Source organism: Cupressus sempervirens, chromosome 10, assembly GCF_028749045.1.
Source record: "Cupressus sempervirens isolate cs-2001-9-10 chromosome 10, ASM2874904v1, whole genome shotgun sequence".
In the NCBI taxonomy this organism is placed as follows: Eukaryota; Viridiplantae; Streptophyta; class Pinopsida; order Cupressales; family Cupressaceae; genus Cupressus; species Cupressus sempervirens.
Window position 1 is genome coordinate 658,227,780 of NC_143127.1, and position 16,051 is coordinate 658,243,830.

The 16,051-nt window shown below is 33.1% G+C and overlaps 1 protein-coding gene across 4 annotated transcripts in view; it reads left to right on the forward strand.

Moving 5' to 3' along the window:
- LOC149535550 (uncharacterized) overlaps positions 1-16,051 on the forward strand; it is a 113,604-nt gene that overhangs the window by 51,855 nt on the left and 45,698 nt on the right. For all 4 annotated transcript variants that reach the window (XM_089807080.1, XM_089807081.1, XM_089807079.1 and 1 more), the window contains 2 exons: positions 9,663-9,750; positions 13,007-13,170. In XM_089807080.1, the coding sequence (XP_089663206.1) occupies positions 9,663-9,750; positions 13,007-13,170 (252 nt within the window). The remainder of the gene's footprint in view (positions 1-9,662; positions 9,751-13,006; positions 13,171-16,051) is intronic.

Below are 16,051 nucleotides of genomic sequence, written 5' to 3' on the forward strand. Positions count from 1 at the left end.
CTAGTGAATGCAATGAGAAATGTCAATGGAGGCAAAACAATAACAAAGCCATGAAAATATTAGTGGATGTTTTAAAGGATCATACAGTTCCCATCATATCAAAATTAGATATTGCATATGACATGTTCACTACCTCAGAGAACATATATGCAATAAATAATACAAGCAGGGTTGTTGCTCTAAAACAACCACTCCACCATGTGAAAATCTCCAAGGGAGAATCCATTACATCTTACTTCATAAGGATAACAGAGTTAAGAGACCAGCTATCCACCATTGGCCACACAATGATAGTAAGGAGTTAACCATGTTGGCTCTAAATGGACTACCAATAGCTTGGTAATCATTCATCCAACGGATAAGTGTCCAATCTAAACTTAGTAAGTTTGATCGTTTAAAAATGGACTGAGGCTGATCACAAGGGGGATTGATCAGAACTCCACTAATGAAGATATCCAAATATTAAATTTTCATTCTCACAAGAAGGGTAAAAAGGAAACTTCAGAAGAAAGAAAGATAAAGACTCAAATGGAAAACTTTCATCTTAGAGGAGGGATGTGTTTGAAGTACAATGTTTTAGATGTGACAAATATGGTCACTATGTGATGAAGTGTCTAGACAGCCCTAAACCGCAAGCCTTCATTACTGTAGTGAGTAAGGCGAGGTTGGACTTTGAAAGACTTCTATTTTATTCAGCCTTATCCAGTCACAATACTTGGGTAATTAATAGTTGAGCATCTCATCATATCACAAGATTTCGAGAGCACCTAGATAGCTTGGTAGAAAACTTTGATAAGTTACCATTGGAGATGATGCCAACTATCCTGTGAAAGGAACCAAAACTTGTACTATACAATTAAAATCAAGCATCTCTCTTTATCTAACAAATGTATAATTTGAATTAGGTATCAAGAAAAATTTGGTTTCTATATCACCCTCTGAAGACAAAGGATATTGAGTTACCTTCATGGATGGTAAAGTTCTTGCATGGCCCAAGAACTCCAACATCAAGAAAGCTCACACCATAAGAGTTCGACACGGATGCTTATACAAGCTTTGCACCTCTCCCATGCAAGCCCTAATTCATGAATCTTCTAATAATGCAAGATTTGGCATAGAAGATTAGGGCATCTCCATTTTCATGCCTTACCTTCAATAGAGAAAATGGTGACAGGTTTACCTAAACTTAATTAAGGACATAAAATAGTGTAGTATGGGGACTCGCACCCTCCTCCCAAACCTCGAAGTAACCATTTCTGAGACATCCCCGCACTAGGGACTTGAGTACCCAAGTACCCCCACCTCCGCCATGCCACAACCATGCTACTACTGTGATGGGTACTTGAATTTTTGTTTGAATCTTGATTTTTGAATGTTATTATTGGGTATGTAATATGTTACTATGTTGAATGTTCAATGGTTCTAGTTCATGTTGCAATTTTTCTATATTGGAGTATTTTAATTTGGTATGTTCTACTTGATGGAGTCCTATTTTTAGCAAAAAATTAGTGCCTCCATTTAAAAAAATGAATCTTTGGAAAAGTTTGAAGGAGAAAACCTCCATTTGAGGAAATATCATTTATAAAAAAGATCAATACTCTCAAATGTTCAATATAAAACATTTTCATTGATACAAGAGGTCTTAGTGCTGGGAAATGAAAGGTTGAATGCATATGTGGCGCTTTGCTTGCTTGTGAAACCCATTGTAATCTGGAGATTGGAGAACTAACGACGGACCATATTCTAAGATGGAACCTAAGAATTCTAGAAATTACATATTGCTTTCGAGCATCTATTCTGCAACACGTAGATGGGATGGAGCGAGTGATTCAAGAGTGATTTTTAATTATTGGAGCAGTAATATGTTTTAGCATTGCTTTGAGGATTCTTAATATACAACTTGGAGATGCTACTCGCATTGCTTGGTTGGGCCTTGACGTAGATACTCTCTCTCAGGTGGGATACACATCTAAAGATGACAAAAGACCGAGCTATAAGGTTGTGGATGTACAAGTTCTAGGCATATTTATTGTCAAAGAGCTCACAATCCATGCCATCTAGCGCTCTACAAACATCAACTTTGCCAGATTTAAATGTGATAGTAATACCAGTATCGGTGTTGTTCCAACAATCATTCACAGATTCACAAAAAGTACAATTGCGTGCACAGATTCTGGTGTACGGGTCTTTCATCCAAGGTGCACTACTGGAAGAGGCATTGATGCTAACAACTTTTGCTGATATTGGAGGAGCATCTCTGAATGATACTCTGCTATTAGATAATAGTAGAAGTTTGTGGGAGAATGCTTGGCACAATGTTGCAGAACACATTCATCGGAAAACATTTCTCACACATTAGAGCACCTGTTAAATGCTAGAACCTTTAGTAGATACGACGAGTTTAAATTGTCGAGCCAAGTATGGTCAGAGGAAATTTTTGGTTGTTCGTCACTATATCCCATCACCAAAACATCCTGTCACTTCTTTCCATTTGTGTCTGGAGTATTCAGTGGAACTACAAAACACAACACAAACAATCGGCAATAATGACACTCCAACAAATTTTAAGCGTAGATTTCTTAGTCCTCGCAATTGCAAATTGCAAGTCAATGGAGATATCTGATCAATTCACCTGTCTGGAAGATGTGAATGAAGAGACGAAAAATATGAGTCGAATGGTGGAACAAGTGCAACATTGTTCATAATAATCCTAGTTTGGGCATTTCTTATTTCTCTTCAACTATTGGCTTTAAACCTGTCACCAACGAAGGGTTTAGATAGCGATATAGAGAAGCTTGTGCTCTTGCAAGTTAATCTCCGATGGATAACCAATGTCTTATGAAAAATGAACTTGTATGGCTTTGCCTCCAAGCCGGATAACAATAATTAATTATGTTGCGATGATATATGTTTATGCAGTTTGATATATTGGGGAAGGCCCGATAAAATGAAAGATATAAAGCATAAAAATAAATTAAAGAGATTAATTGTAAAATGTCTTATGAAAAAATGGCTTCGCCTCCAACCTGGATAACAATAATTAATTATGTTGCGATGATATATGTTTATGCAATTTGATATATTGGGGAAGGCCTGATAAAATGAAAGATATAAAGCATAAAAATAAATTAAAGAGATTTGTAAAGGTGTGATTTGATATGTTAAAGGGAAACAATGTCTCATTTTGAAAAGTCACACCTATATGAACTAGAAGATATAAATAAGAGATGTTTTACTTGTCAAAAGACCATATTCGACAAGAAGAAGTAGTCATATATCTATTTGTATGGAGGGATAAGGTGTATGAAAGATGACTTTGTAATATAAATTTATTTATTATATTTTAATGACAAATAAAAGCCTTTTTTGCTTTTTAAATTTTTTTTAAAGGCATGGAGATTTAAATTGCAGTTGATTCATCCTTTATAGTCATCTTTAAATTCCATAAACAATTTAAATGTCAGATAAGTGGATAGGGTCATTTATGCCATTTTAAACCCGATCATCATTGATATAGTGAAATATTTAACTAGTTTTGTATCTATCTCTAGTTTGTCTCCCTCCTTAGGAGTTAAAGTGCAATCTGGATTAGTTTAAAATTGCGTATATATACTTGATCTGTCACGTCTTGATTATTAAATTGTTTATAGTTCAAGTGCATAGAACTTTATAAAGTTGTACACGATAATTTTCATTGTAGTTGACTCTGTTGCCCAAATAAGCAAAGGCATCGGTCTTTTAAAGTCATTGAATTGTAGTTATTGGATTTATATTTGAAGTCATAAAATCTATATCTTCCTTACAAGCATCAAACCAATTGTTAAGAACCATATACAAAACATTCAATTATTTCAAGCAAGCATTCAACTTTATTTTGATCGAGTTCAAGGATCCTGCTAGTCGAAGAATTCACCAGACTTAAATTCGCTATACAAAAGCCTTGAACATAGTAGTCAGCATTTGAGATGAAGGTTTACCCGCCTAGGTGTAGCGAAGCCTATAGTGCAAGGGAATCAAGGTGATTCTCGTTCGTTGGCCAGAACTGATTGTGGAATCCTATTTAAGAATTGGCAGGCTCTTGGATTTCCAATCTGTGGTTTTTCGGAACCAACACTACTGAAACATCATTTCCTAACTAGCATTTCAAGTTCAATACGTATACTATACAACACTCCTCCTTGTCCTATCCACCACCTGCCGTTGTCTGCTGGCCGTCCCCTCGCTGTCCCAAAAATGAGGCCCTTTTTCCCTTGTCTCGGAAACTTGTCCTGTTGTCCCCCCATCTCGACATACCCCAGTACTAGTGCTACACTGACATAAAGGAACTTGCAAAGGATGTGCCTTGGGAAGGAACACTAAAGGCATTTTTCATAGTAGTGAAAGTAGAACTAAACATGCGTTAGAACTCATTCATTCTAATTTATGTGGACCTATGTTAGTAAACTCTTTAGGAGGATTCTTCTTTCATGTTGTTTTTGTAGATGACTATTCTAGGAAAATATGGATGTATTTTTTGAAATGTGAAGAGTCTGATGAAGTCCTTTGGAGGTTTAAGGAATTCAAGGCTCTAGTAGAAATATGTCGGGTAAAAGAATCAAAACTTCACGATAAGATAATGGGGAGAATGCACATTTGATAAGTTCAATTTTTTTGTAATAATGCTGAGATTAAGAGGCAGTTTTCTGTTCCTTACAACCCTCAACAAAATGGTGTGGCCAAAAGGAAAAATAAGACTATTGTAGAAGAAGTCCAAGCCATGATGCATGACCAAAACCTTAATACTTCTTTTTGGGCTGAAATCACTAGAACTACTATCTATATTCATAATAGATGTCCTCACTCTCTTTTGATTAAGAAAACCCCTGAAGAAGCATTTACAAAGATAAAACTTGATATAAGCCATTTGAGAATCCTTGGTTGTCCTGTTTACATTCACATACCGAAAGAAAAGAGATCCAAACTAGAACCCTAAGGGAAAAAGGGAATATTTGTTGACTAGAATGAAACATCTAAAGCCTATAGGATTTATATCCCTAAACAAAAATTAATTGAGCTAAGCAGGGACATAATCTTTGAAGAAGATGTTGCATTTAAAAGATTCAAAGACATTCGTGAAATAGATTTTGAAGATCAAGTCTCCCCAAAATATGGACGAAGATCATGCTTCTGAGATTTAGAGGGAGATCCCTACACATATGGAAGATGATACTCAAAATGAACCTATGGATTCCGCTGATGTGCCTAGATACACTATTATGAATAGGAAAAGATCTTTATGGGCAATGAAAATGATTCAAGAGGCTGAAAATTATGCAGCACCAAAATAAACTTTCAAGAAAGCAAAATTCCTCACAAATACTCCAGCTATGTTGCCTTTATGAGTGAAAACATCAAATCAGAACCTTTTAGTGTTGAGGAAGCTTTCAAACATCAAGTTTGGAAAGATGCCATGACATTAGAATACCAATCTATTCTTAAGAACGATGTTTGGGACATTGTACCTAGACCAAAAGACAAATTAGTGGTTTCATGTAAATGGCTCTTCAAAATCAAACATGTTGCACATGGTAGTATTGTAAAATATAAAGCAAGATTTGTAGCTAGAGGCTTCTCTGAAAAGGAAGGAATTGATTATAAAGAAACGTTTGCTCCAGTTGCTCGATACACCTCTGTTAGTGCTGTGATTGCTATTGCCGCATTAAAAGGATGGAAAATGAACAAATAAATATGAAGATAGCTTTTCTTAATGGTATAAATAGAAGAGGAAGTCTACCTAGAGCAACCTGAAAGATTTGTAATACATGGAAATGGTTCTCATGTTTGCAAATTGAAGAAGGCTCTAGATGGTCTTAAATTGACTCCTTGAGCCTGGTATGAGAGAATAGATCACTATCTTTTAGGCTTGGGCTTCTCCAAGAATGATGCAGATCCAAATCTATGCTTCAAGTTAATTAATGTTTGAAATGTTGATTCTCATTCAATATGTTGACTTATTAATTACAGGAGAAGACCATCTCATTATCAAATGTAAACAAGACCTAGCATCTAAGTTTGACATGAAGGATTCCGGTCCTCTACACTACTTGGTTTAGAACTTAGTTACTGGTTCAAGTTCGGGTTCAAGTTTAGGTTCAAGTTTAGGTTCAAAGAACTGGTTCACTAATATGACAAAATCTTGAAATGGGGTGTGGGTTTGTTAGTACAAATAAAACAGGTAAAATTTATATATATATATATACACACACACACACACACATATACATATATACATATACATGTCTATGTATATACATATACATATGTGCAGCCTAGAAAAATGATTTAAGATTAGAATGCTGCATAGTATCATAAAAACAATGAAAACATTATAAACTTGTAATCTTAGCATCATATCTATTATCAACACCAAAATATTAAAATAATATTGAGTTTAAGTATCATTGTTTAGACTTTCAATAATTAGAACTTAATGCTAAGTTTCAATCATCTGACGGATTATCTAAATCTTCATCTTCTTCTTCATCAAAGGCATTAATTGGTTCACAAACATTGTCAATGTTATTGGGATCAACTGCTCTAATAACATTCCTACTTTCTAAGTTGTCCATTGCTTATTACTTTTTCATTGTGCAAAGAGCTTGTTTGTTTGTAACTAACATCCTACTTGAAAAATGTTATATAAGTAGCTTGCAACTCCCTTCACCTATTGAAGATGTTATTTAATGTTTCAAATATGATTTATCACTAAATAGAGCTTTCAATTATTCAGACAGGGGTCATTATCATTGTTTGGATTTAAAATTTCATTGGAAGAAATTTTGAGGGCTAGTTTTATTTGATGTAATAAATATTTGAACTTAAACAAATTTTGTTTTGTAATGTTAAAAATCTTTATTCAAATTCTGTAGTAATTGTTTTCTGCACTAAATTATAGGATGTTCCCAATGGAACTGTACTTGGTTCACTCTCGGTCTATTTGGGTCTACCTTGGTTCAATCATGGTTTGACCTAGAGGAACCAACCTGCTTGGGTTCAAACCCAAGTGGAACCCAAAAGGGAACCGGGACTAGGATCAAGAACCGGTTTGACATTTGCCTGATTCGAAGGGCCAGAACTGGGTAACTAGGGTTTAGAAGTATGACAACTGGCTGATTGTATCAATTCTAAATCAAGTAAAATTCACTTTACGTTTTGCAAAGGTTTAGAATGATGGTTTCTAAACCAATGGCCACTCCTATGGAGACACACTTACATAAGTTATAAGAAGCAACAACAAACTCATATCTGACAGATTCCACTCTTTACCGGGAAATGATTAGATCCCTGATGTACTTGGGCAACACTAGACCAATTATTTGTTGTGTAGTAGATGCACTTAGTCAGTTCATGTGTTAGCCAAGATGGTTACATCTAGTTGCAGAAAAACACGTTTTGAGATACTTGCATGGCAAAATTGGATATAGTTTAAAATATAATAATGAAGATCTAAATCTGCATGGATATACCCATTCAGATTGGGCTTGAAGTGTAGCTGATTGGAAAAGCACTTCAGGATGTTGTTTAAGCTTAGGATCAAGCCTAGCTATGATCTCCTGGTTTAGTAGGAAGCAATCTATAAATGCACAAAGTTTCATAGAAGCTGACTGCATTGCAGCATGCATGGAAGCTCGAGAAGCTGTGTGATTGAGGAAACTCCTTGTAGGATTGTTTGGAAAATCCATGCATCCTAATATCATTCACTGTGACAATCAAAGTTATATAAAGCTTACAGTGAATCCTGTATTTTATGACAGATCAAAGCATATAGAAATTCCCTACCATCATGTTAGAGACATGGTGGAGAGAAATATTGTCTAGTTGAGATATATTAGTACAATTGAACAAACAACAAATATTCTAACTGAACCTTTCCCCAAAACAAAGGTTGAATACTTTACAGGTAAGCTTGGTATGGTAAAAATGTAATCTTACCTAAGGTTGAGTCTCAATAATGTAATTTGTTGTTCTAATATATTCTAAAGATGTCTAATATGTAAACTCTTTTATCATGTGTATGACTCCATGACATAATAGGCCCTTGTGAATGTCACTGAGAGATGACGATCTTTCAATGATGAACACTTGTTACTTCTGGTTGTTATTGTAAGGTGATGACTTTACAGTAGTTAATCGTTCTATCATGATGGATATAATGTGACTTGATACCCGTGGACATATCATGATAATTGATATCTATTAAGTAATATCAACTGAATGGTGGATATTATCCGAACTGATATCTATGGATAGCCATAATGAGTTATATTATTGAGATATTCATGGTGGATATTTTGTGACATAATGTCTGTGGATATGCCTTGAACAAATATCCTTATGGTAGAGTTGATTCTTGTGGCCATATCATAATGGATATTGAGAGTGATGGTGATTATCATGTGACTTGATATTAATGGGCATGCCATATTACTTGATATCACAATGAGGTGATATCTTTATCTCACACAATAAATGGATCTATTGTGTTTACATTAGGATAGTAATTATCCTCCCTAACTAAGAGGGAGTGTTATTGATTTATAGCTTCGGTCTATTTAATCTAACTGATGTTCTCAAATGAATAATTGAACTATTAATCTTAAGCATTTGATTTCTATTCTTCAATGATATGATTATCTGCAACATCATAAGAGAACTATGTTTTTCATAATAATCTCTGCTATCTATGATTATAGTCAGTAATGATCACCGATAATATATATATTTAATAGCAATTATATAATAATAATTATCAAATATATACATATATAATTGATGATCATATTGATCTTATTGTATCCATAATAATGAATTTATCGTTGCAGCAAATATCAATGATTTCTTAATGCTAATGAACGGGTGTTATTATTGAACACAACTATTGAATAATGTCTTATGTAGAAACATGACTCTATGTGAGACCATATGGCCTTCATAGAGCCAAATCTCATTTATATATTGGAAGCTATTCTCATCCTTGGAATGCACCAAAATCTATAAGTGCAGACCAAGATACAAACAATGATAGCACTTTGCCTGAAATATCATGCTTCAACTCTGATTCAGAGAAAAACAACATTGTCATATATATATCAATTTGGTATCAATATTAGGATCATACCAGGTCGATATCAACTCATATAAAATTGGTTTGATTTACATTTTCAATTATTTTTATGATTAACATAGAATATTAATATTGTTCAATCTGCATAGACACCTGCAAAATAGAGATTAAAATTGAAGTTCTTATAGCATATAAATCTGATATAACTTAAACAACCTTATAGTTTTGATGCAATACAAAATTGCCACCGTTGCACTCTGACTTTATTGTTTGACTGTTTTACATGTCCTTTGTGATTTAATGCTCACTAAACAGATAGATATTATTGCATTTTAACCTTCTTCCAATTTCTTTACTTTTCTTGTCCTTTTGGATTATTGAAAGATATTTTTGATGTTTTTATATTCAGAGTTTCTTGTAACAATGTGTAAAGTAAAAAATTGCTTGTTTGTAATTTGGAAGCATTTCTCAAGTTTTCTGAACAAAAATATTCAAATCTAAATGACATGTATGAATGAAATGTTTAAAGATGTTACATTTGTATATGGATTTTTTGCAGGTTTCTACTGGTGGCGAGGATGCTTACTTTATTGTGTCCAACCATTGGTTTGGAGTTGCTGATGGTGTTGGCCAGTGGGCACTTGAAGGTAATTTTCTACCTTGAGAAACCTGTTGCAGAGGGCCTCGATGAATGTTATTTGCTTATAAGCTGTCAGCACTAAGCTGACATAGTGATGCCTGGTTTAATAGATTTAGAACATTGCGAGGTTCTTCTTTATTATGTAACCTTGCAATTGAAAGGGAATGCTGCAATGCTGCTTTTTTGTTCACATGCTATCAACAAATTACCCTTTTGGCATTTCAATGTATGCTGGTGAATATACATGGTCTAAATCAGGAAGAATTGACAGCACATGGTTGGATAAGTCAAAATACTGACAGATGGGAATGTTTTTAGAATTACTTTTCTTGACTTATGTTCAAGCCCTTTGTATGAGATCTATGTTTGGAATTAAATAACTTTTAAAGACTTAATACCTCTGCAGCCCATAATTTGATGCAAACAAAGAAATTTCTGAAGAGCAGCATACAGAGTTAAAAAAATTGGAGTAACTTATATTTACGTTGCATTTTTATTCTCAAGATTGGAATCCTACTCATGAATACCGATAATTAAACCTTCTACTTGTTGAATTTCTTGGAGGATGTAAATGTACTAACACTATTTGTAAATTCTGTGTCTTCCAAATAACATTCTCAATGCATATGTATATGTCATTTAAGAGACGTGTCTCTTTAGCTCTCATTAGTTATGAATGACATTTGTTTATTCTGATTAAAAAAGTGATAATAACTCTATATATATATATATATATATATATATATATATATATATATATATATATATATATATATATATATATAGTTTTATCTAAGAGAGGCTATAAAACATTAACATTCCCTTTTAGCTAGGGAGGATAAACAAATGACATATATTACACCATTGGTAATATTAGGAATGACAAATTTTAAGGATATATTTGATTAGAAGATATTCACCATTTTGATATCATGAGTATTGGTCTTGCAGAATATCAACACATGATATTCATGAAGTACTCAAATAAGGTTTGATATCACATCTAATATTATGAATATTGGTCTCCTAGAATATCAATAAACGATATTCACCAAGTACTTTTTGAGTAATGGGCTTCTAGAATGTTGAGATGCAAGATGTTCACCAAGTACTGTGAGTAATGGCCTTCCAGAACATCAATTTGTATGATGTTCACTAAGTACTATGTGTAATGGTCCTCCAAAACATCAATTTGCATAACTTTCACCATGTACTCAAAAAAAAATGTTTATAAGGTATGTGCACATGCATTCTCATAATGCTTACCATATAAACATCTACCATGCAAAGTATAATCTATCATGATCTGCATAGACATCATAAGATATCCATCATAATACAAAAGTAAGTTATTGTAATATCGTCACCTTTCAATAACTTCTGCAAATACAAGTGATAATCATTTGGAAGTTGTCACTTACTCATGATGTACATAGGGGGTAGGCCCATTAAAATCACATAGTCACGAGGTATATTCATGAATCACAGTCCTCTTGACTGCTTCGATTTATTGATCATTGGAGAATCTATCTCAACATGGTTTACTCCCTCTGAAAATCAATCGTTTGAGCTCCTTAACCAAAGTTGCCTTTGATGAAGTGTCATATTCCCTCTGAGTCTGATATGATCAAGATCTTCAAAAATCCTCTAAAACATATCCTCTATCTACTCCTTTAGACAAATGTGTCAGACTTCACGTCATCTGTTTTCTTCCCCTTATTTCTCTGTATATATATATATATATATATATATATATATATATAGTTTCATGTTTTGTCAAAGCTGGGTAAATACTTTACCGAAGAAATGAAATATTTTGCAGTTCCCATTCTGTACATATTGAATTAATCCAATAATTAAAACTTGCCAACCCTAGGATGGAGACTTTCAACAATTTCGCTAATTTCTTCCTCTTGGCAGATAAAAGACTTTATGCCTTGTGTATGAGGGTCGTTAGGATCATATGAATCTCTTGAGCGCTGTTGCAATTCCCCAGGAACTTGCAAACAAATGTGATATTGATATTTACAGCTCATTATGAGCTCGGAAAAACATCCTCCAGAGCCCTTATTTAATATATGTTCAAGCTTGAATGATTCGTAGAGTAAACTTAGGCCCAAGTTGAAGTTTATCTTTGGCTCAAATGGTTTGCTGGAAATATTGTCTTACTACAGCAAACATATATTCATTGAATCTTTGGCAAAAATATTAGATCTCCCAAATTGTCTAGTTGACATTGTCTGTTTGATGGGATCTCCACGCATAATTTTGGGAGGTGTAATCACTTGCCAAATACACCATTGTTAAAGACCCACATGCCATGATTGGCTCATCGCATCTAAGAACCCAAATTATCAGCTAGGTCAGCAACCTGATTTGGTGATGTTTGCGCTTCTTTGTTTCTCTCTATAATCTCTTGCCTCATCTTGTAATAATCAAAATCTGATAATACTTTAATTTAGCTTTTAAGTAAATTGTACCAAGCTTCTCCAATTCACAGATCTCCAAGGTGTTTGATTCAAATTTGATCCATTGAAAGATCCTAAGATCGAGTTGCTCTAATACTATGTTGAATTTTTCTAGAGGATGTAAATGCATTAACACTATTTGTAATTTCTGTGTCATCCAAATAACATTCTCAATGCATATGTATATGTCATTTAAGAGACATGTCTCCCTTTAACTCTCAGTAGTTATGAATAACATTTGTTTATTATGATTAATAAAGTGATAATAACTCATATATGTGTGTGTGTGTGTGTTTTATCTGACAGAGGCTAAAAAACATTAACACTACTATGGTGCATAAACCATGACAGATATGAAAGCAGTTAACTTTTTAAGGATTAACATCTAACTTTACGAGAAATAAGGTATCAGTCTTAAAATAGTTTTATGAAAAAAATCAATTTTAATTTTTAATAAATTTGACCATACTCAAGGTATTGGCAATTTGTATCCATTTTAATTGTAGTATTGTGCCTTATAATTTTGTGAGACTATTATTTTCTGGTCCAGTTTTAGGGTTTGACTTGCATCTTTGAATTTGCCTTTCCAGTTGGCATTGTATCCATAATTTGATTTAATTTGGGTATTCGATCACTTAAATTTCATTGCTTTTTGGTTTTTTATGTCATTTTGTAAAACTATTTTTATGCCTTAATCTATTGCTTTCTATATTTCCAGTAGTTGAAGATGGTTTACCTAATAATTCTGTTGTTTATGATGATAGAATTAATGAAGCTCAAAATTGGCAATGATAGGAATCAATGCAGGACTATATGCTCAAGAGCTTATGGAGAATTGTAAGAAGCTTGTATCTGAAGAAAATTCAAGCACCAATCCAAGACACATCCTCGTAAAAAGTGCTATGGAATCTAAGTCTCCAGGCTCATCCACTGTGTTGGTAGCTGTTCTCCTTGGTCAGGTATTTGTTTTTGGCTATCCTGATGTCATTTTACATCAATATTTCCCATCCTTGAAAGCCTTTTATTTGTTTTGGAAAACAAAAGGAAATAATTAAAATAAGAAAATACATAGGTTAAACAAGAGTAATTATATTATTATATGTAAATATTCATGAAGAGACAATGAAAAATCATATCTAAAATATGATAAATCTATGAGAAGAGATCTGTTGCACATGGATATTGTGTATCCTAGAAAAGGTAAGAAGATATCGATTTTTGTCGACTAGGGTGGTTGTTTGATTGACCATGATAGTGACATCTTGGTCATTATAAGATATATTTTATTTTTCTAACTAATGGGATTGCCAATACCACGTCACATAGTTTGGTTTTGATCTCTTTTCATTAATTTACTTGTACAATGTTCTGCTGCAAGTACAACATCAATTTGTGTATCATATTCTTGTTATTCTATATTCTTCTTCAAGATACCGTGGTGAAGGTTAAAATAGCCTTCCCTCTGTTAAAACAAAAAATTGGTGAGATAAAAAATGGGTGAAACTGAACTTGAGGAGGAAACACAACAAAATTTGTAACAAATAGATCAGAGGATGCCATATGAACTTGATTAAATCTTTCAAAATAGGAACTATATTACTATAATCATTGAATTGAAAAAAATATGACAGAATCTCAGATTCACAAGAATGCTTGTAGAGCTTGTTATGCAAGATTTTGGATCAATGTTTTTAGAATTCATTTGTTTATATATTCTGGGTTTCAAGATGGACTAGCTGGTAATATCTCCAAAGCATTGAGCAGGGATACATTTGAAACCTTTATATCATGGCTTCATAGAAAGAAAGATCCCCTGACGACAATAGAAAGAAGTAGATTAAAGAGAACCCCACAATCTGAAAGTAAGTTAAAATTTTAATCAATCTAAATCTGCTATGTCCAAACCATATGAACCTAGTACAAGGTACAAATAGCAATGTAATGTCCCATCAAGGAAAGTTCTAGAATCAATGCCCACTTCCTTATAATTGGATGCATTGAATAACTTCAGTGTTTATTTTTGTTCTAATTTCAGTTTTCTATTTTAATTTTTTACAGATGTACTAGTGTAGAAGGCTTAAAACAAATATAATAATATTTGTTTGAACAAATATTTGTTTGAAGTTCAACTTAGATAACAAATTGTGAATTAGGCTAAAGGGGTGAAAATCTCCTCTAAGAAGTAGATTTTCTAGAATCATCCTTATCCATGCTGTCAAATTCATCGAGTGCTTGTGTGTTTGTGGTCCTCTTACATTCACCAATGTAGATACTACATTGAGCCAAATGTCATAGAGAAATGTCTAATCACGGAAAATAATCATTATGGTCATGACTTGTCTATTGGAAATTCTTGTTTAGTGAAAAATTCCAGAAAAATAAAGTATCTAAACAAAGTACACTATGAAATCTCTCATTACGTAACATTGTGATAAATTGCGGTAATATGGAAGGTCATTATCTGGAGAGACAAACGTGGATTGCGGGCATTTAGAAGCTAAAATATTTGGGGACAAACAGTTGTCTGATAGATCAGCTTATAAAAACTTTACATACTAAAAATTTGAGCTGGGAGAGTTTGGAAGAATGAAACTTGACTGTTTTGAAATTATAAAAAATATTGTGAAATATTTACAACCATGACTCATCACAAGCAACTGAGTACTAATGAGATGTAGATTTAGCTACTATAGATCAATTACATTTGAGGACAACACTCACTCACTCACACACACACACACACACACACACACACACACACACACACACACACACACACACACACACACACACACAGATATCAACACTAAGAGTCAACTATGTAAGTTTAAGAGTCCCTGTTTAGATCCATCATATAAGATGTCACTTTGGGCACTTGAACTGGGCTTTACATCATGAGAATCCAATGATTTAACCAATTGAGCTCAATCCCTTTAACAAACTTTTGTTTCCTTTATGTGCTAATCATTTACAATATTCTGCTCATATGATTATCAACGTGGGACCAATAAGAGATTTAGCTATTATAGTTCAATCACACTAGATAAAAACTAAGTTGGTGGTTTTGGTTTGGGTGTGTGTGCACGTGTGTGTGTGTGTCTATATATATATATATATATATATATGAATTAAGATTAGAGTGTCATATAGTATCAAAGAAACTCAAAAACACCATTACCTTGTAATCGTAGCATCATGATCATACCATTATAGGATCATATAGTTTAATATCAAAAGACAAAATATTAAAACAATAATATCGAGTTCAAGTATCATTGTTTCAACAATTGGAACTTTAGAGCTTAGTTTTAAAGTTTTAAATATCAAATGGATTCTCTAAATCACTAAGTTGCCAATGCCGATGTTGATGCGGATGCGAGAACCGGATGTGCAATTCTTTTTTGGGATTTTGGATGTGTCTATATATATATGTGTGTGTGTGTGTCTATATATATATATCTTTGCAAAGAAATGCAAGAAATATACAAAAAATACACCATTCCATAGCATGATACTTCACCCTACAAATTGTAATAACTAATTAGTAAATAAACAAAATTAAATAGATATACACATATAAAAATTGAATGTATATTTACTCGAAAAAAAAACAAATATACTTAACAGTATAAACAAATATACAAATTGAAATAACTAGTTAGTAAATTACACAAGTTCAAGATTCCAATGCAATCTGAATTAGAAAATCAAAACTTAGTTCATGATTCAATATTGATCAATCAAGAGTTTAGGAGCAAAAAAAGAATTAAAAATAATAATAAAACACATGCTGAAATAGACGTTTAAGTGATTTTTGACATGGGACTGGCCTTTTGGTTG